Source organism: Bombina bombina, chromosome 1 (genome assembly GCF_027579735.1).
Source record: "Bombina bombina isolate aBomBom1 chromosome 1, aBomBom1.pri, whole genome shotgun sequence".
NCBI lineage: Eukaryota > Metazoa > Chordata > Amphibia > Anura > Bombinatoridae > Bombina > Bombina bombina.
In genome coordinates, this window is record NC_069499.1 from 159606388 (window position 1) to 159628800 (window position 22413).

At 41.0% G+C, this 22413-nt stretch overlaps 1 protein-coding gene across 1 annotated transcript in view; it reads left to right on the plus strand.

The window, feature by feature from the left end:
• The window catches only part of PALS1 (protein associated with LIN7 1, MAGUK p55 family member), a 304998-nt gene that overhangs the window by 205816 nt on the left and 76769 nt on the right, over nt 1–22413 (plus strand). The window contains exons 5-6 of the mRNA XM_053697684.1: nt 12373–12519; nt 12790–12951. Of these exons, the coding sequence (XP_053553659.1) occupies nt 12373–12519; nt 12790–12951 (309 nt within the window). The remainder of the gene's footprint in view (nt 1–12372; nt 12520–12789; nt 12952–22413) is intronic.

Consider the following 22413-nt stretch of genomic DNA (forward strand, 5'->3'; position numbering starts at 1 on the left):
AGGATAAGCTCGCTGGACAGCTTTCAATAGTTCAGCCTGCACCTGTGGCACTTCTCAAGTGCTCATAATCTAGTAAGTGATCCTGTATCGTTTTGTGGGGGTCCCTTATACCTACGAGCTCACACTATTGTGGCGCCTCCTTTTTTATCTTACAGCCCCTTGCATGCATTGCGCTTGTCACTGCTGCGGCGGCGGCATTCTGGTTTGAGTCTCTGGAAGAGGCCATTCGCACAGCTCCATTGGATGAAATTATGAACAAGCTTAAAGCACTTAAGCTAGCTAACTCATTTGTTTCTGATGCCGTTGTACATTTAACCAAACTTACGGCTAAGAACTCCGGATTCGCCATCCAAGCGCGCAGAGCGCTATGGCTTAAATCCTGGTCAGCTGACGTGACTTCTAAATCTAAATTGCTTAATATTCCTTTCAAAGGGCAGACCTTATTCGGGCCCGGCTTGAAAGAAATTATCGCTGACATTACGGGAGGTAAGGGCCATGCTCTACCTCAGGACAGGGCCAAATCAAAGACCAAACAGTCTAATTTTCGTGCCTTTCGTAACCTCAAGGCAGGAGCAGCATCAACTTCCTCCGCTCCAAAACAGGAAGGAGCTGTTGCTCGTTACAGACAGGGCTGGAAAACTAACCAGTCCTGGAATAAGGGCAAGCAGGCCAGAAAACCTGCTGCTGCCCCTAAGACAGCATGAAGAAAGGGCCCCCTATCCGGAAACGGATCTAGTGGGGGGCAGACTTTCTCTCTTCGCCCAGGCTTGGGCAAGAGATGTCCAGGATCCCTGGGCGTTGGAGATCATATCTCAGGGATATCTTCTGGACTTCAAAGCTTCTCCTCCACAAGGGAGATTTCATCTTTCAAGGTTATCAGCAAACCAAATAAAGAAAGAGGCGTTTCTACGCTGTGTACAAGACCTCTTACTAATGGGGGTGATCCACCCAGTTCCGCGGACGGAACACGGGCAGGGATTCTATTCAAATCTGTTTGTGGTTCCCAAGAAAGAGGGAACCTTCAGACCAATCTTGGACTTAAAAATCCTAAACAAATTCCTAAGAGTTCCATCATTCAAAATGGAAACTATTCGAACCATCCTACCCATGATCCAAGAGGGTCAGTACATGACCACTGTGGACTTAAAGGATGCCTACCTTCACATACCGATTCACAAGGATCATTATCGGTACCTAAGATTTGCCTTCCTAGACAGGCATTACCAGTTTGTAGCTCTTCCCTTCGGGTTAGCTACGGCTCCAAGAATCTTTACAAAAGTTCTGGGCTCACTTCTGGCGGTACTAAGACCGCGAGGCATAGCGGTGGCTCCATACCTAGAAGACATTCTGATACAAGCGTCAAGTTTTCAAACTGCCAGGTCTCATACAGAGATAGTTCTGGCATTTCTGAGGTCGCATGGGTGGAAGGTGAACGTGGAAAAGAGTTCTCTGTTACCACTCACAATGGTTCCCTTCCTAGGGACTCTTATAGATTCTGTAGAGATGAAAATTTACCTGACGGAGGCCAGGTTATCAAAACTTCTAAATGCTTGCCGTGCCCTTCATTCCATTCCACACCCGTCAGTAGCTCAGTGCATGGAAGTAATCGGCTTAATGGTAGCGGCAATGGACATAGTACCATTTGCGCGACTGCATCTCAGACCGCTGCAATTGTGCATGCTAAGTCAGTGGAATGGGGATTATTCAGATTTGTCCCCTCTACTAAATCTGGACCAAGAGACCAGAGATTTTCTTCTATGGTGGCTTTCTCGGCCCCACCTGTCCAAGGGGATGACCTTTCGCAGGCCAGATTGGACGATTGTAACAACAGACACCAGCCTTCTAGGTTGGGGCGCAGTCTGGAATTCCCTGAAGGCTCAGGGATCATGGACTCAGGAGGAGAAACTCCTCCCAATAAATATTCTGGAGTTAAGAGCAATATTCAATGCTCTTCTAGCTTGGCCTCAGTTAGCAACTCTGAGGTTCATCAGATTTCAGTCGGACAACATCACGACTGTGGCTTACATCAATCATCAAGGGGGAACCAGGAGTTCCCTAGCGATGTTGGAAGTCTCAAAGATAATTCGCTGGGCAGAGTCTCACTCTTGCCACCTGTCAGCAATCTACATCCCAGGCGTGGAGAACTGGGAGGCGGATTTTCTAAGTCGCCAGACTTTTCATCCGGGGGAGTGGGGACTTCATCCGGAGGTCTTCGCTCAACTGATTCATCGTTGGGGCAAACCAGATCTGGATCTCATGGCGTCTCGCCAGAACGCCAAGCTTCCTTGCTACGGATCCAGGTCCAGGGACCCGGGAGCAGTGCTGATAGATGCTCTGTCAGTCTTCAACATGGCTTATGTGTTTCCACCATTTCCGATGCATCCTCGACTGATTGCCAAGATCAAACAGGAGAGAGCATCGGTGATTCTGATAGCGCCTGCGTGGCCACGCAGGACCTGGTATGCAGACCTAGTGGACATGTCGTCCTGTCCACCATGGTCTCTGCCTCTGAGGCAGGACCTTCTAATTCAGGGTCCTTTCAACCATCCAAATCTAATTTCTCTGAGGCTGACTGCATGGAGATTGAACGCTTGATTCTATCAAAGTGTGGCTTCTCGGAGTCGGTTATTGATACCTTAATACAGGCTAGGAAACCTGTTACCAGAAGAATTTACCATAAGATATGGCGTAAATATTTGTATTGGTGCGAATCCAAGAGTTACTCATGGAGTAAGGTTAGGATTCCTAGGATATTGTCTTTTCTACAAGAGGGTTTAGAAAAGGGCTTATCCGCTAGTTCGTTAAAAGGACAGATTTCTGCTCTGTCTATTCTTCTACACAAGCGTCTGGCAGAAATTCCAGACGTTCAGGCTTTTTGTCAGGCTTTGGCTAGGATTAAGCCTGTGTTTAAGACTGTTGCTCCGCCGTGGAGCTTAAACTTAGTTCTTAACGTCCTGCAAGGCGTTCCATTTGAACCCCTTCATTCCATTGATATTAAGCTGTTATCTTGGAAAGTTCTGTTTTTGATGGCTATTTCCTCGGCTCGAAGAGTCTCTGAGTTATCTGCCTTACATTGTGATTCTCCTTATCTGATTTTTCATTCAGACAAGGTAGTTCTGCGTACTAAACCTGGGTTCTTACCTAAGGTAGTTTCTAACAGGAATATCAATCAAGAGATTGTTGTTCCATCATTGTGTCCTAACCCTTCTTCAAAGAAGGAACGGCTTTTGCATAATCTGGACGTAGTCCGTTCCCTGAAGTTCTATTTGCAGGCAACTAAAGATTTTCATGAAACTTCTTCCCTGTTTGTCGTTTACTCTGGACAGAGGAGAGGTCAAAAGGCTTCGGCTACCTCTCTCTCTTTTTGGCTTCGTAGCATAATACGTTTAGCCTATGAGACTGCTGGACAGCAGCCTCCTAAAGGAATTGCGGCTCATTCTACTAGAGCTGTGGCTTCCACCTGGGCCTTTAAAAATGAGGCTTCTGTTGAACAGATTTGCAAGGCTGCGACTTGGTCTTCACTTCACACTTTTTCAAAGTTTTACAAATTTGACACTTTTGCTTCTTCGGAGGCTATTTTTGGGAGAAAGGTACTTCAGGCAGTGGTTCCCTCCGTTTAAGGTTCCTGCCTTGTCCCTCCCTTCATCCGTGTACTTTAGCTTTGGTATTAGTATCCCATAAGTAATGGATGACCCGTGGACTGACTACACTTAACAAGAGAAAACATAATTTTGATTCTGATAAATTTATTTCTCTTGTAGTGTAGTCAGTCCACGGCCCGCCCTGTCTTTTAGGCAGATCTAAATTTTTAATTAAACTCCAGTCACCACTGCACCCTAGGGTTTCTCCTTTCTCGTCTTGTTTCGGTCGAATGACTGGATATGACATGTGAGGGGAGGAGCTATATAGCAGCTCTGCTTGGGTGATCCTCTTGCAACTTCCTGTTGGGGAAGAGATATAATCCCATAAGTAATGGATGACCCGTGGACTGAACACACTACAAGAGAAATAAATTTATCAGGTAAGCATAAATTATGTTTTTCCCCAAGATCCACTGCCAAGATACCACATACCTTCACGACCCTATTTTTATGCTTGGTCTGAACATTTCTGAAGTAATATACAAGATGGCTGCAATTTTTGGACAAGTGACTAAAATGTGTGTGTAATTTATTCTTGATTGTAGTCAAACTTGATAGTGTTGTAAAAGGTGATAGCACACACACACTTATACAATACACACCACACACACACTTATACAATACACACCACACACACACTCTTATACAATACACACCACACACACACACTTATACAATACACACCACATACACACTTATACAATACACACCACACACACACACTTATACAATACACACAACACACACACTTATACAATACACACCACACACACACACACTTATACAATACACACCACACACACACACACTTATACAATACACACCACACACACACACACTTATACAATACACACCACACACACACACACACTTATACAATACACACCACACACACACACACACTTATACAATACACACCACACACACACACACTTATACAATACACACCACACACACACACACACTTATACAATACACACCACACACACACACACACTTATACAATACACACCACACACACACTTATACAATACACACCACACACACACGTATACAATACACACCACACACACTTATACAATACACACCACACACACACGTATACAATACACACCACACACACTTATACAACATACACATACTATACACTATCCTACAACACACAAACAAGTCGCAACCCAGTAAACATGGTGTTGCAACCCAGTACTGGGTCCCGACCCGTGGTTTGAAGAACCCTGATCTAGGCAGAAACAATGTTGCAATGTTGCAGGTTAACATTACTGTTTCAGTACTGTTAAAATCATTTCAATGGAATCTGTAGTCTCCATCTTGTTTTCAGATCAGAAAAAAAAACATGTTATTTTTCAAAGATTAAAAAAAAAATATAGCAATTGAGCAATCATGCCCAGTATGCTCATTATGCCAACATACAAAAAGCATTCAGATAGCTCAGCAGTGGTGCAGATGGAAATGGATTACAATAGGTTCTTTTGGAACTCATAATTGCACAATATCTTTTTAAACCTTGATATTGAAGACACATGTACTGTTGGTGACAATCACAACAATATGATTGTGAGTTAGAATCAAACATTCACATAGAGAGATTCCTACTACATGCCATTTGTGAATATTGGCTGGGATCCTGATGTGACTTTGTTTGCCCATCATGTGAACATATAAATGGCAATCAGATGGTAATCAGTGGTGAAGATGGATTCAGATTACAATAGGTTAATCACACACATGCAAATGAGTATTTCCTTTCAACCGTGAACAAAGTGGTTAATTAAAAAGAACTGTACTGTAACCTTAATAGGCGTGAAAGGGCTATTGTATCTGTCTCTGACTTCCCTTTTCTATATTTCGAAAGCCGGTACTTACTACATGAAAAGGAATTTGCATCTCCAGGCTTTTAACAAATACATTTTGCACTGTGATCACTGAAGAAACTCTTCAACCAGTTTGTGCGGATAGCAAAAATCTATTTTTGTGAGCAAATAGATTGTAAGCGACCCTTTAGTTGGTAAAAAGATGAGTCACTAAATGGATATGTCTTTTGATATCCAATGGTAAAAACTTGTTTCTTTCATGTAAGTGGCAAGAGTCCATGAGCTAGTGACGTATGGGATATAGATTCCTACCAGGAGGAGGCGAAGTTTCCCAAACCTCAAAATGCCTATAAATACACATTAACTCATACATTAGTTTTACAAACTTTGCCTCTCACGGAGGTGGTGAAGCAAGTTGTGCTTAATTTTCTTCTGTGATAGGCGCTTCTAAGCATATTGAAGCCCAGTTCCTCTTAAAGTACAGTGTTTGTCTGAGGGATCTGAAGGGAGTATTGCCTTAATGATGACATATTTTCAACTATGGGCAATCTATTCTAAATCTCTCTGTAAATCGGTTGCAGGAATTCATCTGCTGCCTCCCTTTACAGATCGACATTATACTCCTCTACCATACCTCCGCTGATATGTTTCAGTACTGGTTTGGCTGTCTGCTATATGTGGATGGGTGTCTTCTGGTAAGTATATATCATTTTTTAAGACACTCTCCGCTATGTTTAGCACTTTATCTTATAAAGTTTTAAATGTATATTGTATATATTTGTCATGAGTCAGGTCTGTGTATTTCCTTTTGCAGTTTAACAGTTTCAGCATGGAAATTATGTTTTATGGGAGTTTTTAGGCATACCTGGGATTCCAGTTAGTTGTAACTTGGAGTCTGTTTTTTCAAAATATTCATGGGCTTAGGCTCGCAATGACGCAGAATGCTACTTTTTAATGGGTCATAAGCATTTTTTCCCATTCCTGAAACTGCTTTTTTTGAGGAAATTGGATATTTTGTTTAAATTTTTTTTTTTATTTTTTGTTGCATTTTACAAGATGTCTCAAACTGATCCTGCCTCTGATGTTACTGTAGTAACTAAGCTTCATGAACACAATTCTACCAAAGCTAAGTGTGTATGTTGTAAATTAGCTGATCTTTCTTCTTCAGCTCAAATATGTGGCACTTGTTATGAAAAATTATTACATGCTGATAATGTTTCTATAAATACAAATACATCTACTGTTAATCCTTCACAGTCCAATGTACATGATATTCCTGTAGATATGAAAAATTATATTGATGCAGCCATAGAGAAGGCTTTGACTGCTATTCAGCCTTCAAATAAACGTAAAAGGTCTCTCCTAACTTCTCATAAATCTGATGAAGATTGTATTGATCGACAGTATACTGAAGAAATCTTCTGCTGATGAGGATTTCTCTAGCTCAGAGGATCCTACTTCAAAGACTGAAATTAATAATTCAACTTTTCTTTTTAAGATTGTGTCAGGGTGCCAGGAATCAGACTGAGACGAGAAGTGCAAAAATAATCACACCTTTATTAATAGCAAAAAATAATAAAAAGTCAAATAACAAGCCAGGAGTCAAAACCAGAGCTGGTAGTCAGACGAGCCGAGTCAGGAGCCAAAGTGAATAGTCAGACGAGCCGGAATCAGGAACAAGGAAAACAGCAGAGCCAGGAACAAGCCAGGGATCAAGAACCAGGAAGGACGTCAGGCAGCCAGGTAATACACAGGAACTCTCACAAACAGGTCTGAGACAACGCAAAGGCAAAGCATACTGAACAGAGGCCCTTTAAATAATAAGTGATGACATCACAATTCTGAGACTGCATCCTGTCTCACATGGATGATGCACACCAGTCTGGCCATAAAAGGAAGTACAGGAAATGAGCAACATCCCCCACAATGCACCATAGTCGGGAAGAGAGGTGAGTAAAATGGCTGCCAGCAGCACATGGCAAACACAACAGGGAAAAAACCCTGACAGATTGAATATATTCATTCTTTATTAAAGGAAGTATTGTTTACTTTGGGTATTGAGGATTCTACTCCTCTTGAACAAACGTTTGAATTCTGTTTTTAAAACTTCTGAGGTTACTCCTGAAGTTTTTCCTATTCCAGATGCTATCTCTCATATGTTTTACTAAAGAATGGTCTAAGGTTGGTGCTTCTTTTTACCCTTCTTCTAGGTTTAAAAAGCTATATGCTTTACCTGTGGCAAATTTAGAGTTTTGGGAGAAAATCCCTAAGGTTGATTGGGCTATTTCTACGCTTGCCAAATGTCCTACTATTCCTATGGAATATAGTACTTCCTTTAAGGATCCTTTAGATAGGAAGATTGACTCTTTTATCTTAGAAAAGCATATTTGCATACTGGCTATAATCTTAGACCTGCTATTTCTATGGCTGATATTGCTGCTGCTTCAACTTTTTGGTTGGACAGTTTAGCTCAACAGTTAACATATCCTGAATTGTCTAGCATAGTTCTTTTACTTCAACATGCTAATCATTTCATTTGTGATGCTATATTTGATGTCATTAAGATTGATATTAAATCTGTGTCTTACTAGAAGAGCTTTATGGCTTAGATCTTGGAATGCTGATATGGTGTCTAAATCTAGATTACTATCTGTATCATTTCAGGGTAGTAATTTATTTGGTTCTCAATTGGATTCTATTATCTCCACTATCACCGGGGGAAAGGGAGTTTTTCTTCCCCAAGATAAGAAATCTAAGGGTAAATTTAAAGCTCCCAATAGTTTTCGTTCCTTTAGTCAGAATAGAGAACAAAAGACCTATCCTTCCTCTAAGGCCTCTGGCTCTAATTGGAGACCATCTCCGAATTTGAATAAATCCAAGCCTTATAAGAAACCAAATCCAGCCCCTAAAACTGCATGAATGTGCGGCCCTCAAACCAGTTCAACTGGTGGGGGGGCAGATTGAAATTATTTCAACACATTTGTACAGTTTCTGTTCAAAGTCAGTGGATTCAGAATATTGTTTCTCAGGGGTATCGAATATGTTTCAGAATAAGACCTCCCATGGGAAGATTCTTTATTTCTCATGTTCCAACAAACCCTGTGAAGGCTCAGGCTTTTCGGAAGTGTGTTTCAGACCTAAAGCTTTCAGGGGTGATTGTTCAGTTAATGCAGGAACAGGTTTTGGGTTTTTATTCAAATCTATTCATTGTCCCAAAGAAAGAAGATTTATTCAGACCAATTCTGGATCTGAAATTTTGAAATCGTTTTGCAAGAGTCCCAACTTTCAAGATGGTGACTATAAGGACTATTCTTCCTTTTGTTCAGCAAGGTGATTTCATGTCCACAATAGACTTACAGGACGCTTATCTTCACATTCCAATTCATTCAGGCCACTATCGTTTTCTGAGATTCTCTTTTCTAGACAAGCATTACCAATTTGTCGCACTTCCGTTTGGCCTAGCAACCGCTCCAAGAATCTTTACGAAGGTTCTCGGTGCCCTTCTATCTGTAATCAGTTGGCAGGGTATTGCAGTGTTTCCTTATTTGGACGATATCTTGGTACTAGCTCAATCTTTTCATTTAGCAGAATCTCACACAAAACAACTAGTGTGGTTTCTTCAAAAACATGGAGGATCAATTTACAAAAGAGTTTCTTGATTCCTCAGACAAGGGTCACCTTTTTAGGTTTCCAGATAGATTCAGTGTCCATGACTCTTTCTCTGACAGACAAGAGATTAATGAAGTTAGTTTTAGCTAGTCTAAACCTTCAGACTCATTCCCTTCAGTGGCTATGTGCATGGAAGTTTTAGGTCTCATGACTGCAGCATTGGACGTGATCCCCTTTGCTCGTTTTCATATGAGGCCTCTACAGCTCTGCATGTTGCACCAATGGTACAGGTATTATACTCAGATATCACAGCTGATATACTTAAATCTCAACTCTCTCTGACTTGGTGGTTAGACAATCACCTTATTGTTCAAGGGGCCTCATTTGTTCATCTTACCTGGACTGTGATCACAACAGATGCAAGTCTAACAGGTTGGGGAGCTGTCTGGGGATTTCTGACAGCACAAGGGGTTTGGAATCCTCAAAGGTGAAGTTACCAATTAATCATTTAGAACTCCATGCTATTTTCAGAGCTCTTCAGGTGTGGCCTCTATTGAAGAGAAAACTTTTCATTCGTTTTCAAACAGACAATATCACAACAGTGGCTTATGTCCATCATCAAGGAGGAACTCTCAGTCCTTCAGCAATGAAGGAAGTATTTTGGATTCTTTCTTGGCTGGAATCCAACTCTTGTCAAATTCCTGCGATTCATATCCCAGGTGTAGACAATTGGGAAGCGGATTATCTCAGCCGTCGGACTTTACATCCGGGGGAGTGGTCTCTCCATCCAGATGTGTTGTTTCATATTGTACAGTTGTGGGAGTCTTCCAGAAATAGAGCGGATGGCCTCTCTTCTAAACAAGAAGCTTCCCAGATACCTTTCCAACTCCAGGGATCCTCAGGCGGAGATGGTTGATGCCATAGCAGTTCCTTGGTTTTACCAACCTGCTTAAATTTTTCCGCCTCTGGTTCTTCTTCCAAGATCATAATGGAACAGTCTCATGTGTTTCTGATAGCACCAGCATGGCCTCACAGGTTTTGGTATGCGTATCTTGTCCGGATGTCCAGTTGCCAGCCTTGGCCACTTCCTTTAAGGCCAGACCTTCTGTCTCAAGGGCCGTTTTTCAGGATCTCAAATCTCTAAATTTGAAGGCATGGAAATTGAACGCTTAGTGCTTAGTCATAGAAGTTTCTCTGACCCAGTGATTAGCTCTGATACAGGCTTGTAAGTCTGTTTCAAGGAAAATTTATCAACGGGTTTGGAAAACCTATATTTCATGGTGTTCCACTCATAATTATTCTTGGCATTCTTTCAAAATTCCTAGGATTTTACAGTTTCTTCAGGATGGTTTGGATAAGGATTTGTCTGCAAATACTTTGAAAGGACACATTTCTGCTCTTTCTGTCTTATTTCATAGAAAGATTGCTAAACTTCCTGATATTCACTGTTTTGTTCAGGCTTTGATTTGTATCAAACCTTTTATTAAATCTATTTCTCCTCCTTGGAGTCTCAATTTGGTTTTGAAGATTTTACAGGCTCCTCCTTTTGAGTCTATGCATTCTCTGGATATTACATTAATTTCTTGTAAAGTGTTATTTCTTTTGGCTATATCTTCTGCTAGAAGAGTTTCTGAATTGTCTGCTCTCTTTTGCGAGTTTCCTTATCTGATTTTCTATCAAGATAAAGCGGTTTTGCGGACTTCATTTACATTTTTTGCCTTGAAAGGTCTTTACATTCTTTGGATGTGGTAAGAGCTTTGAAATACTATGGTGAGGCTACTAAAGATTTCAGAAAGACTTCTAGTCTATTTGTTACTTTTTCTGGCTCCAGGAAAGGTCAGAAAGCCTCTGCCATCTTGGTTGAAACTTTTGATTCACAAAGCTTATTTGGAGGCGGGGCAGTCTCCGCCTCAGAGAATTACAGCTTATACTTCTAGATCAATTTACTCCTTCTTTTACACCTCACTTCTTGGCTACATGTTAAACTAAGGTATGAGTGAGGTGGGAGGTGTATTTATAGGCATTTTGAGGTTTGGGAAACTTTGCCCCCTCCTGGTAGGAATGTATATCCCATACGTCACTAGCTCATGGACTCTTGCCACTGTGAAATAAATGAATTTATCAGGTAAGTTCTTACATAAATTATGTTTTTTGACATTACATTTGAAGGAAAATGTATAGTTCACCACCATTGTACTGAGCTTGATATTTTTCTTTTATTGAAAAATCAATAAACAAACTGAAAGATAGAACAAGCTGCGATCTGCAGAGAGAGCAGGACTCTTCAAACAGATCTGGCTGCACTGTATAAAGTTTTCCTTAACACAGTACAGCCAGAGCGAAACACTGTTTGATTTCTGAGTCCTGAATCAACCTGGTCACCACAGTCATATTAATTGCAGTGCTATGCAGTTCTCAGTTTTACTTATAACTGTGTGTCAGTGCTGTTTGCTCTTATTGCTTGGTGTCTGACTGTCAGAGGCACGGAGCACGTGCATGGCAGAATTACAGGACAATTCCTACACGACACCTGTCTGCTGTTTATCTTCACCTTGACAGCCTCGGCTTACTGGAGCAACCAAAAAAAAAAAACTTCCAGAGGTACTTTTAAATGCTGTCTAACAAAAAGGACTGCAATTGTATTGCAGCCCTTTCTGACAATCATAGGGTTACCTGGTCTACAAATACTAGCTACTGTGGCAGTTGGTTATGAGGGAGCGGCTGTAGCTCTGTTCTTTATAGCTTAATGGTCCATAAATCCATTGTTGTGTAATTTGTACAAGAGTCTGCTATTATTTGTATTTTAATTTACAATGATCTGCTTTAAACAAATTGTTTAACATGTACATAATATTGCAATTAACCCCTTCATGTACATGCTGAGTCACTGGTCTTTCTATGGGGGTGACTTTATCAATATTTTTACAAGCTTTCGGTAGGGAGGGTCTTATAGCACGGTCTTGCTGCTCGCGCTATTATACTCAGACAATCCCTTAACGGCCAGCGACATACAGGATATGTCGCGGTCATTAAGGGGTTAAATATAAAAAAAATGGACCCTTAGACTTCAGTAACTTCTTATGAACATGAGCAGTGCTATTTTCAGACAAGTGCCGTTTCAAAGACCTATATAGTAGGTTACACGTACTGATTTATCATTGTAAATGTCTTCTGATTATTGTCCTCTGCAACTGTAAACTTAATGTTATAGTGCTGTGTAATATGTTAGTGCTTTACAAATAAACAAGATTAATACAGTAATACAAATAATTATATGTTTTAACGTTTAGGCTCTTCTTCTGGCACATGACAAGGTTGCAGAACAAGAAATGATGCCAGAACCCGTGTCAGAAGAGCGATATTATGAGAATATTGGGCAATATGGAGATGAAACTGTGAAAATAGTTCGAATTGAAAAAGCTAGAGATATTCCACTTGTAAGTAGCAAACTGAATTTTAATTATTTCATCAATGTTGTTCACTTTGTACATATTTATCAGTATTGGTCTCTTCCTTACTATTTTTATTTTATTATTCTCTCACATTTACAGAGCTTTTGTCTTAAAAAAAACAACAACAAAAACGTGCTCACCATCTCAATTTTAAAAAGCAAAGTGCAGATTGGATTGGAACTATTTTTTTTACTGCATCATAGCAATTTAAAAATAAAAAAATGTATACACATGTGATCCATTTCATTTACACAGGGCGCAACAGTACGAAATGAACTTGACTCGGTTATAATCAGCCGAATTGTAAAAGGGGGTGCAGCGGAAAAGAGCGGGCTCCTGCACGAAGGGGATGAAATCCTTGAAATAAATGGCATTGGTATTCGTGGGAAGGATGTCAATGAGGTGTTTGAGCTGCTGGTATGTTTATGCTTCTGTGGCTTTTTCTTAAAACATAATCTCACAGTGTTTAACAATTCATTTTCTGTTTTTGTGTTTGTAGCGCAATACTTAAAGGGACATAATACTCATATGCTAAATCACGTGAAACTGATGCAGTATAACTGTAAAAAGCTGACAGGAAAATATCACCTGTTCATCTCTATGTAGAAAAGGAATATATTTAACCTCACAATTTTCTCAGCTCTGCTGAGTAACTTCTGTGTAAAAAGTTATACTCAGCTACTCCCAGCTGCAGGTAAAAAAAAATAAAAAATGAAGAAATGAACAGCAGCCAATCAGCACCAACAGTGCTGAGGTCATGAACTCTTTTACTGTGATATCATGAGATTTCACTTAACTCTCATGAGATTTCATAGTAAGCTGAATAGGGAAATAATATGAGAGTGCACAAGGCTCATCCCCTAAGCTGTCCCAGGACAGACACACTAAAATGCTGCGTAGAAATCCTTTACAATGGGATGTGGCTACTGAGCAACTTTTGAGGTAAAATATCTTTCTTTTTTACATAGAGATGTTCAGGAGATATTTTCTAGTCAACTTTTTACAGCTATACTGCATCACTTTCAAGTGTTTAAACATTTGGGTATTATGGCCCTTTAAGATATTTAACGGGTTAGATATTCTGACTTATTCCAACAAGTTCATAAGATGTCAGAATAGGCTCTGATAACTTGTTTTATTTTATGTATTTTTTTAATTTTTATTTTTAATTGGGCATTGAACTCACAACGTTTGCCTTACAAGTAAATGACTGCACCAGTAGGCTGTCTCTCTTGATGTCTTCTGTGTCTGTTTTAGATTTACTTACACATAAAGAAATATTGTTTTAGTGCATTCTACATTAGTAAAATGTCTTCATATATTAGTTCTCTAAGAAACAATTTGGTTATATTTAAACGGACATTATACACTCATTTTTTTCTTTGCATAAATGTTTTGTAGATGATCTATTTATATAGCCCATACATTTTTTTTTTTTTTTTTAAATGTATAGTTTTGCTTATTTTTAAATAACATTGCTCTGATTTTCAGACTCCTAACCAAGCCCCAAAGTTTTATGAGAATACCGTCAGCTACCTTCTCCAGCTTGCTCCTGTTTGTGTAAAGGGTCTTTTGATATGCAAAAGAAGGGGGAGGGTCTTATTTCCCACTTGCAGTGGGCTTTCCAGCTACCTTTTCAACAGAGCTAAACTGTTAGCTTGTAAGTAAGTTTTTAAACGGTTTTATACTGGATTTTTATATCCGTATCTGCATCTTGTTCTTTATAGTAGTGTCTATTACATGCAGTTATATGAAAATGAGTGTATACTGTCCCTTTTTAAAAAGGTTTCCAATTTACTTCTATTATCAAATTTGCTTTATTTCCATGATATTCTGTGTTGATAGGTAGACATCTAGAGCACTACATGTCAGGAAATAGTGCTGCCATCTAGTGATTTTGCAAATGGATAACATTCTTGCAAAAGTGCTGCCATATAGTCCTCCAAAAATGAGCAGGCACCCAAGCATACGTCCCTGCTTTTCAAAAAGATACCAAGACAATGAAGACAAATTTATAATAGAAGTAAATTAGAATTTTTTTTAAAATTGCACAGAGAGGGAGAGGAGGTGGGAGGTGCTAAAGCTCTGTGAGGGTTATTGACCTTCTCCTGATAGGCAGGCTGAAATATATATCACACATGTTATGAAGCTATAGACTCATCAGCTAAGAAGGAAATTGCATGCTCTTTCAGCGTCATGAAAGAAAAAATGTGGGTTTCATATCCATTTAAAGGGACCAGTAAACACATTAACATTTTTTCATTAAATGTTTATTTGCATAGTAAAACAACTTTGCAAGATACTTTTATTATTAAGTGTGGCTCTTTTTCATGAAATTTAGCTCTGAAAAGCGAAGATTTTCTAATAGAAATGCATCCTGCTGACTTCTCAAGGCAAACACTGCATCATATATTTTCCTAATTGGCTTTAACTTAATGACTGTAACTAGCCTTGCTGTCTGCAGACTCAAGCCCAGAATGTATCAGCCAAATAGAACTAGTGGTGGGTGGAGTTTGGCTATTGAAAAACAATTGCAGAAAACAAGATATTTCTCTTACTTGGTGTATCCAGTCCACGTATTCATCCTTACTTGTGGGATATTCTCATTCCCTACAGGAAGTGGCAAAAGAGAGCACACAGCAGAGCTGTCCATATAGCTCCCCCTCAGGCTCCGCCCCCCCAGTCATTCTCTTTGCCGCTCTAACAAGTAGCATCTCCACGGGAGGGTAAAGTGGATGTGGTGTTAGATTTGTAGTTTTTATTTCTTCAATCAAGAAAACCAGGGATTCTCTTCTCTGGTGGTTGTCTCAGGATCACCTGTCTCAGGGAATGTGCTTCCGCAGACCGGAGTGGATCATTGTCACGACCGATGCCAGTCTGTTAGGCTGGGGTGCGGTCTGGGACTCCCTGAAAGCTCAGGGCCTATGTTCTAAGGAAGAATCTCTTCTCCCGATAAACATTTTAGAACTGAGAGCGATATTCAACACGCTCCAGGCATGGCCTCAACTAGCGGAGGCCAAATTCATCAGATTTCAGTCGGGCAACATCACGACTGTGGCGTACATCAATCATCAGGGAGCAACAAAGAGTTCTCTAGCGATGGAGGTAACCAAGATCATCAAATGGGCGGAGGATCACTCCTGCCATCTTTCAGCAATTCACATCCCAGGAGTAGACAACTGGGAGTCGTCAGACTTTTCACCCTGGGGAGTGGGAACTCCACCCAGAGGTTTTTGCTCAGCTGACCCAGCTATGGGGCATTCTGGAATTGGATCTGATGGCGTCCCGTCAGAACTCCAAACTTCCTCTTTATGGATCCAGGTCCAGGGACCCCAAGGCGGCATTGATAGATGCTCAAGTAGCGCCTTGGTCCTTCAGTCTAGCTTATGTCTTTCCACCGTTTCCCCTTCTCCCTCGGCTGGTAGCCAGAATCAAACAGGAGAAGGCTTCGGTAATTTTGATAGCGCCTGCGTGGCCACGCAGGACTTGGTATGCAGACCTAGTGGACATGTCATCTGTTCCACCATGGAATCTGCCATTGAGGCAGGATCTCCTAATACAGGGTCCATTCAAGCATCCAAATCTAGTTTCTCTGCAACTGACTGCTTGGAGATTGAACGCTTAATTCTAGCTAAGCGTGGGTTCTCTGAATCAGTTATTGATACTTTAATCCAGGCCAGAAAGCCTGTCACCAGGAAAATTTATCATAAGATATGGCGGAAATATCTTTGTTGGTGTGAATCCAAGGGTTACACGTGGAGTAAAGTTAGGATTCCCAGGATTTTGTCTTTTCTCCAAGAAGGATTGGAGAAAGGATTGTCAGCTAGTTCCTTAAAGGGACAGATATCTGCTCTGTCTATCCTGTTACACAAGCGACTGGCAGCAGTACCAGACGTTCAGGCGTTTGCACAGGCTTTAGTTAGAATCAAGCCTGTCTATAAACCGGTGGCTCCTCCATGGAGTCTTAATTTAGTTCTTTCAGTTCTTCAAGGGGTTCCGTTTGAACCTTTACATTCCATAGATATTAAGTTATCTTGGAAGGTTTAGTTTTTGGTAGCTATCTCTTCTGCTCGGAGAGTTTCAGAATTGTCTGCTTTGCAGTGTGATTCACCTTATTATCTGGTGTTCCATGCAGATAAGGTTGTTTTGCGTACCAAACCTGGTTTTCTTCCGAAAGAATATTAACCAGGAAATCATTGTTCCTTCTCTGTGTCCTAATCCAGTTTCGAAGAAGGAACGACTATTACACAATCTTGATGTGGTTCGGACTTTAAAATTCTATTTAAAAGCAACTAAAGATTTCAGACAAACATCATCATTGTTTGTTGTCTATTCTGGTAAGAGGAGAGGTCAGAAAGCGACTGCTACCTCTCTTTCCTTCTGGCTGAAAAGCATCATCCGATTGGCTTATGAGACTGCTGGACAGCAGCCTCCTTAACGAATTACAGCTCATTCCACCCGAGCTGTGGCTTCCACATGGGCCTTCAAGAATGAGGCTTCTGTTGAACAGATTTGTAAGGCAGCGACTTGGTCTTCACTGCATACTTTTGCCAAATTTTACAAATTCTATACTTTTGCTTCTTCAGAGGCTATTTTTGGGAGAAAGGTTTTACAAGCAGGGGTGCCTTCCGTTTAGGTTACCTGACTTGTTTCCCTCCCTTCATCCGTGTCCTAAAGCTTTGGTATTGGTATCCCACAAGTAAGGATGAATCCGTGGACTGGATACACCAAGTAAGAGAAAATAGAATTTATGCTTACCTGATAAATTACTTTCTCTTACGGTGTATCCAGTCCACGGCCCGCCCTGGCAATTAAGTCAGGTTCAAATTTATTTTTGTAAAACTACAGTCACCACTGCACCCTATGGTGTCTCCTTTTTCTCCTAACTGTCGGTCGAATGACTGGGGGGGCAGAGCCTGAGGGGGAGCTATATGGACAGCTCTGCTGTGTGCTCTCTTTGCCACTTCCTGTAGGGAATGAGAATATCCCACAAGTAAGGATGAATCTGTGGACTGGATACACCGTAAGAGAAAGTAATTTATCAGGTAAGCATAAATTCTGTTTTTGTTTTAAAAATATTTAGGCTTGGCTGTTATGCCATTCTATAGCAACACAACAGACATATCTTAATAATTAGTAATTACAAGTCGTTTACTGTCCCTTTAAGTCATTCACCTAAACCTAACCATACAATCTATTTCCATCTAAAGGGGGAGGAGTCCGCGGCATCATTCATTACTGTTGGGAATTAAGAACCTGGCCACCAGGAGGAGGCAAAGACACCCCAGCCAAAGGCTTAAATACCTCCCCCACCTCCCTCATCCCCCAGTCATTCTTTGCCTTTCGTCACAGGTGGTAATGTCATCCTCTCCGCCGTGGAGGTTACCTTGTCGCAGGGATCTGCTGGAAGAGGGCCCCTTTCAACATCAAAATCTCGATTCTCTGAGACTGACTGCGTGGAGATTGAACGCCTAGTCTTGGCCAAGAGAGGCTTTTCGGAAAGGTTTTGCAGGCTGTGGTGCCCTCAGATTATGGTCCGCCTTTTACCCTCCCGGTTTCATTCAGTGTCCTCTAAAGCTTGGGTATATGTTCCCAACAGTAATGAATGAAGCCGTGGACTCTCCTCCCCTTTAGATGGAAAACATAAATTATGCTTACCTGATCATTTTCATCCAGGGGAGGAGAGTCCACGGCTCCTGCCAGTATCTCCGATGGGCGGACCTAAATTGTATTTATCTTCTGGCACCATTTATACCGGATATTTCTCCTACTGTTCCTTGTTCCCTCGGCAGAATGACTGGGGGATGAGGGAGGTGGGGGAGGTTTTTAAGCCTTTGGCTGGGGTGTCTTTGCCTCCTCCTGGTTGCTAGGTTCTTAATTCTTAACAGTAATGAATGAAGAAGTGGACTCTCCTCCCCTCGATGAAAATGAAATTATCAGGTAAGCATAATTTATGTTTTTAGATCTGATTCTTCTTATTTCTACATCCCCCTAAGATTTTGGTTACCTAAGGCCCTTACTAATGCTAATAACTTTATCTTTTTTTATTGATTTGTATATGTCAATAAAGCTGATTAATAACACATTATTAATATCACAAAATAGAGTTTCTCGAATGTGGTGTATTTTAGAAAAGGCTTTCTGCAGATAATATGTATTACACAGGTGTAAAATAATTTATTTTAAGTCCACCCTAAAATACAGTAATGCAAACAAAAAAACTTTACTGCATATTTTCTTTATTAATATAGGCAAAGATTAGCTAGTTTAAACATTTCTATATCGCTGAAAAAAGAAAGTACAGGTATACCCCACTCATACAGCGGGTTAGGAACCGGAGCCCCGCTATAAAGTGAAAACCGCCTTAAAGTGAAAGAAGGCAGTTTTAGCTTTCTTTTCACTTGCCAGTGTGTTTAAAAACTTGAAAACATGTTTGAACGAACATATATTAGGTATGCAATAGCACTACGTTTAGTTTAACACACAGCACAGTATTCAATTAGTATTTCTCCAACATTGGTGTGTCCGGTCCACGGCGTCATCCATAACTTGTGGGAATATTCTCCTCCCCAACAGGAAATGGCAAAGAGCACAGCAAAAGCTGTCCATATAGTCCCTCCCAGGCTCCGCCCCCCCAGTCATTCTCTTTGCCGCTCTGAACAAGTAGCATCTCCACGAAGATGGTGAAGAGTATGTGGTGTTTAGTTGTAGTTTTTATTCTACTATCAAGAGTTTGTTATTTTAAAATAGTGCTGGTATGTACTATTTGCTCTGAAACAGGAAAAGATGAAGAGTTCTGTTTGTGAGAGGAGTATGATTTTAGCAGCAGTAACTAAAATAGATTGCTGTTCCCACACATGACTGTTGAGATGAGATAACTTCAGTTGGGGGGAGCAGTTGGCAGACTTTTCTGCTTAAGGTATGACTAGCCATATTTCTAACAAGACTGTGTAATGCTGGAAGGCTGTCATTTTTCCCCTCATGAGGATCGGTAAGCCATTTTCTTAGTCTCAAACAGAATAAAGGGCTTAATATGGGCTATAAAACTGGTAGACACTTTTATGGGCTAGATCGATTGCTTTATTTAGGCATTTTATACAGTTTGATGTTGAAATTCACACTTTATAACTTTGGGGAAGGGCCTTCTCTGTAGTAGGCAGAGCCTCATTTTCGCGCCATTACTACGCAGTTACTTTTGAGAGCAATACATGCAGCTGCATGTGTGTGGGTCTGGAATTAGTTGAAAAGGTTCCTAGAAGGCTTCATTTGGTATCGTATACTCCCCTGGGTTTGGTGAAGTCGCAGCAAAGGCTGGGGCTGGGACTGTAAGGGGGTTAAAACTGTAAAAGGCTCCGGTTTCCACATTTTAAGGGTTAACAGCCTGAAATCTGGGGTGCAATGCTTTGAATGATTTAAGACACTGTGGTGAAAATTTGGTTAAAATTGAACAATTCCTTCATAGTTTTTCACATATTCAGTAATAAAGTGTGCCCTGTTTAAAATTTAAAGAGACAGTAACGGTTTTGTTTTAAAACGTTTTTTGTACTTTATTGACAAGTTTAAGCCTGTTTAACATGTCTGTGCCTTCAGATAGACTATGTTCTGTGTGTATGGAAGCCAAAGTGTCTCCCCCTTCAAATATGTGTGATAATTGTGCCATAGCGTCCAAAGTAAGGACAGTACTGCCACAGATAGTAAAGTTGCCCAAGATGATTCATCAGATGAAGGGAGTAGACATAGTTCTACTTCATCTCCTTCTGTGTCTACACCAGTTTTGCCCACGCAGGAGACCCCTAGTACTTCTGCAACAATTGACAGCAGTAATGGATAACTCCATAGCAAATATTTTATCCAAAATGCCTGCATTTCAGAGAAAGCTTGATTGCTCTGTTTTAAACACTGTAGAGCAGGAGGGCGCTGATAATTGCTCTGTCATACCCTCACACCAATCTGATGTGGCTATGAGGGAGGTTTTCAGATGGGGAAATTTCTGATTCAGGAAGAATTTCTCAGCAGGCAGAACCTGATGTTGTGACGTTTAAATTTAAATTAGAGCATCTCCGCGTACTGCTTAAGGAGGTGCTATCTACTCTGGATGATTGTGACAACTTGGTCATCCCAGAAAAATTGTGCAAGATGGACAAGTTCCTAGAGGTCCCGGTGAACCCAGACGCTTTTCCAATACCCAAGCGGGTGGCGGACATAGTGAATAAGGAGTGGGAGAAGCCTGGCATACCTTTTGTCCCTCCTCCTATATTTAAGAAATTATTTCCTATGGTCGACCCCAGAAAGGACTTATGGCAAACAGTCCCTAAGGTCGAGGGGGCAGTTTCTACACTAGCCAAACGCACGACCATTCCTATTGAGGACAATTGTGCTTTCAAAGATCCTATGGATAAAAAATTGGAGGGTTTGCTTAAAAAGATTTTTGTACAGCAAGGTTACCTCCTTCAACCTATTTTGTGTATTATTCCTGTCACTACAGCAGCGTGGTTCTGGTTCGAATAACTAGAAAAGTCGCTCAGTAGAGAGACTCCGTATGAGGAGGTTATGGACAGAATTCACGCATTTAAGTTAGCTAATTCCTTTATTTTAGATGCCGCTTTGCAGTTAGCTAGATTAGCGGCGAAAAATTCAGGGTTTGCAATTGTAGCGTGCAGAGCGCTCTGGCTAAAATCTTGGTCAGCGGATGTATCTTCCAAGACAAAATTGCTTAATATCCCTTTCAAAGGTAAGACCCTCTTTGGGCCAGAATTGAAAGAAATTATTTCAGATATCACTGGGGGTAAGGGCCATGCCCTCCCACAAGATAGGCCTTTCAAGGCTAAGAATCAGTCCAATTTTCGTTCCTTTTGCAATTTCAGGAACGGACCGGCCTCCAACTCTGCAGCCTCTAGACAAGAGGGTAATGCTTCCCAGACCAAACCAGCTTGGAAACCGATGCAAGGCTGGAACAAGGGTAAACAGGCCAAGAAACCTGCTGCTGCTACCAAGACAGCATGAAGGGGTAGCCCCCGATCCGGGACCGGATCTAGTAGGGGGCAGACTCTCTCTCTTTGCTCAGGCCTGGGCAAGAGATGTTCAGGATCCCTGGGCACTAGAAATAGTCTCTCAGGGTTATCTTCTAGAATTCAAGGAACTACCCCCAAGGGGAAGGTTCCACATCTCTCGTTTATCTTCAAACCAAATATAAAGAGACAGGCATTTTTACATTGTGTAGAGGACCTGTTAAAGATGGGAGTGATACACCCAGTTCCAACTGTGGAACAAGGACTGGGGTTTTACTCAAATCTGTTTGTAGTTTCCAAAAAAGAGGGAACCTTCAGACCAATTCTGGATTTAAAGATTCTAAACAAATTTCTCAGAGTGCCATCGTTCAAAATGGAAACTATTCGAACGATTCTACCTACAATCCAGGAGGGTCAATTTATGACTACCGTGGATCTAAAGGATGCGTATCTACATATTCCTATCCACAAAGATCATCATCAGTTCCTAAGGTTCGCCTTTCTGGACAAACATTACCAGTTTGTAGCTCTCCCATTCGGGCTAGCCAATGCTCCAAGGATTTTCACAAAGGTACTCGGGTCCCTTCTAGCGGTTCTAAGACCAAGGGGCATTGCAGTGGCACCTTACTTGGACGACATTCTAATACAAGCGTCGTCTCTTTCAAAGGCAAAGGCTCACACAGACATCGTTCTGGCCTTTCTCAGATCTCACGGTTGGAAGGTGAACATAGAAAAAAGTTCCCTGTCTCCGTCAACAAGAGTTCCCTTCTTGGGGACGATAATAAATTCTTTAGAAATTAAGATTTTCCTGACAGATGTCAGAAAGTCAAAGCTTCTAAACGCTTGTCAAGTTCTTCACTCTGTTCTACGG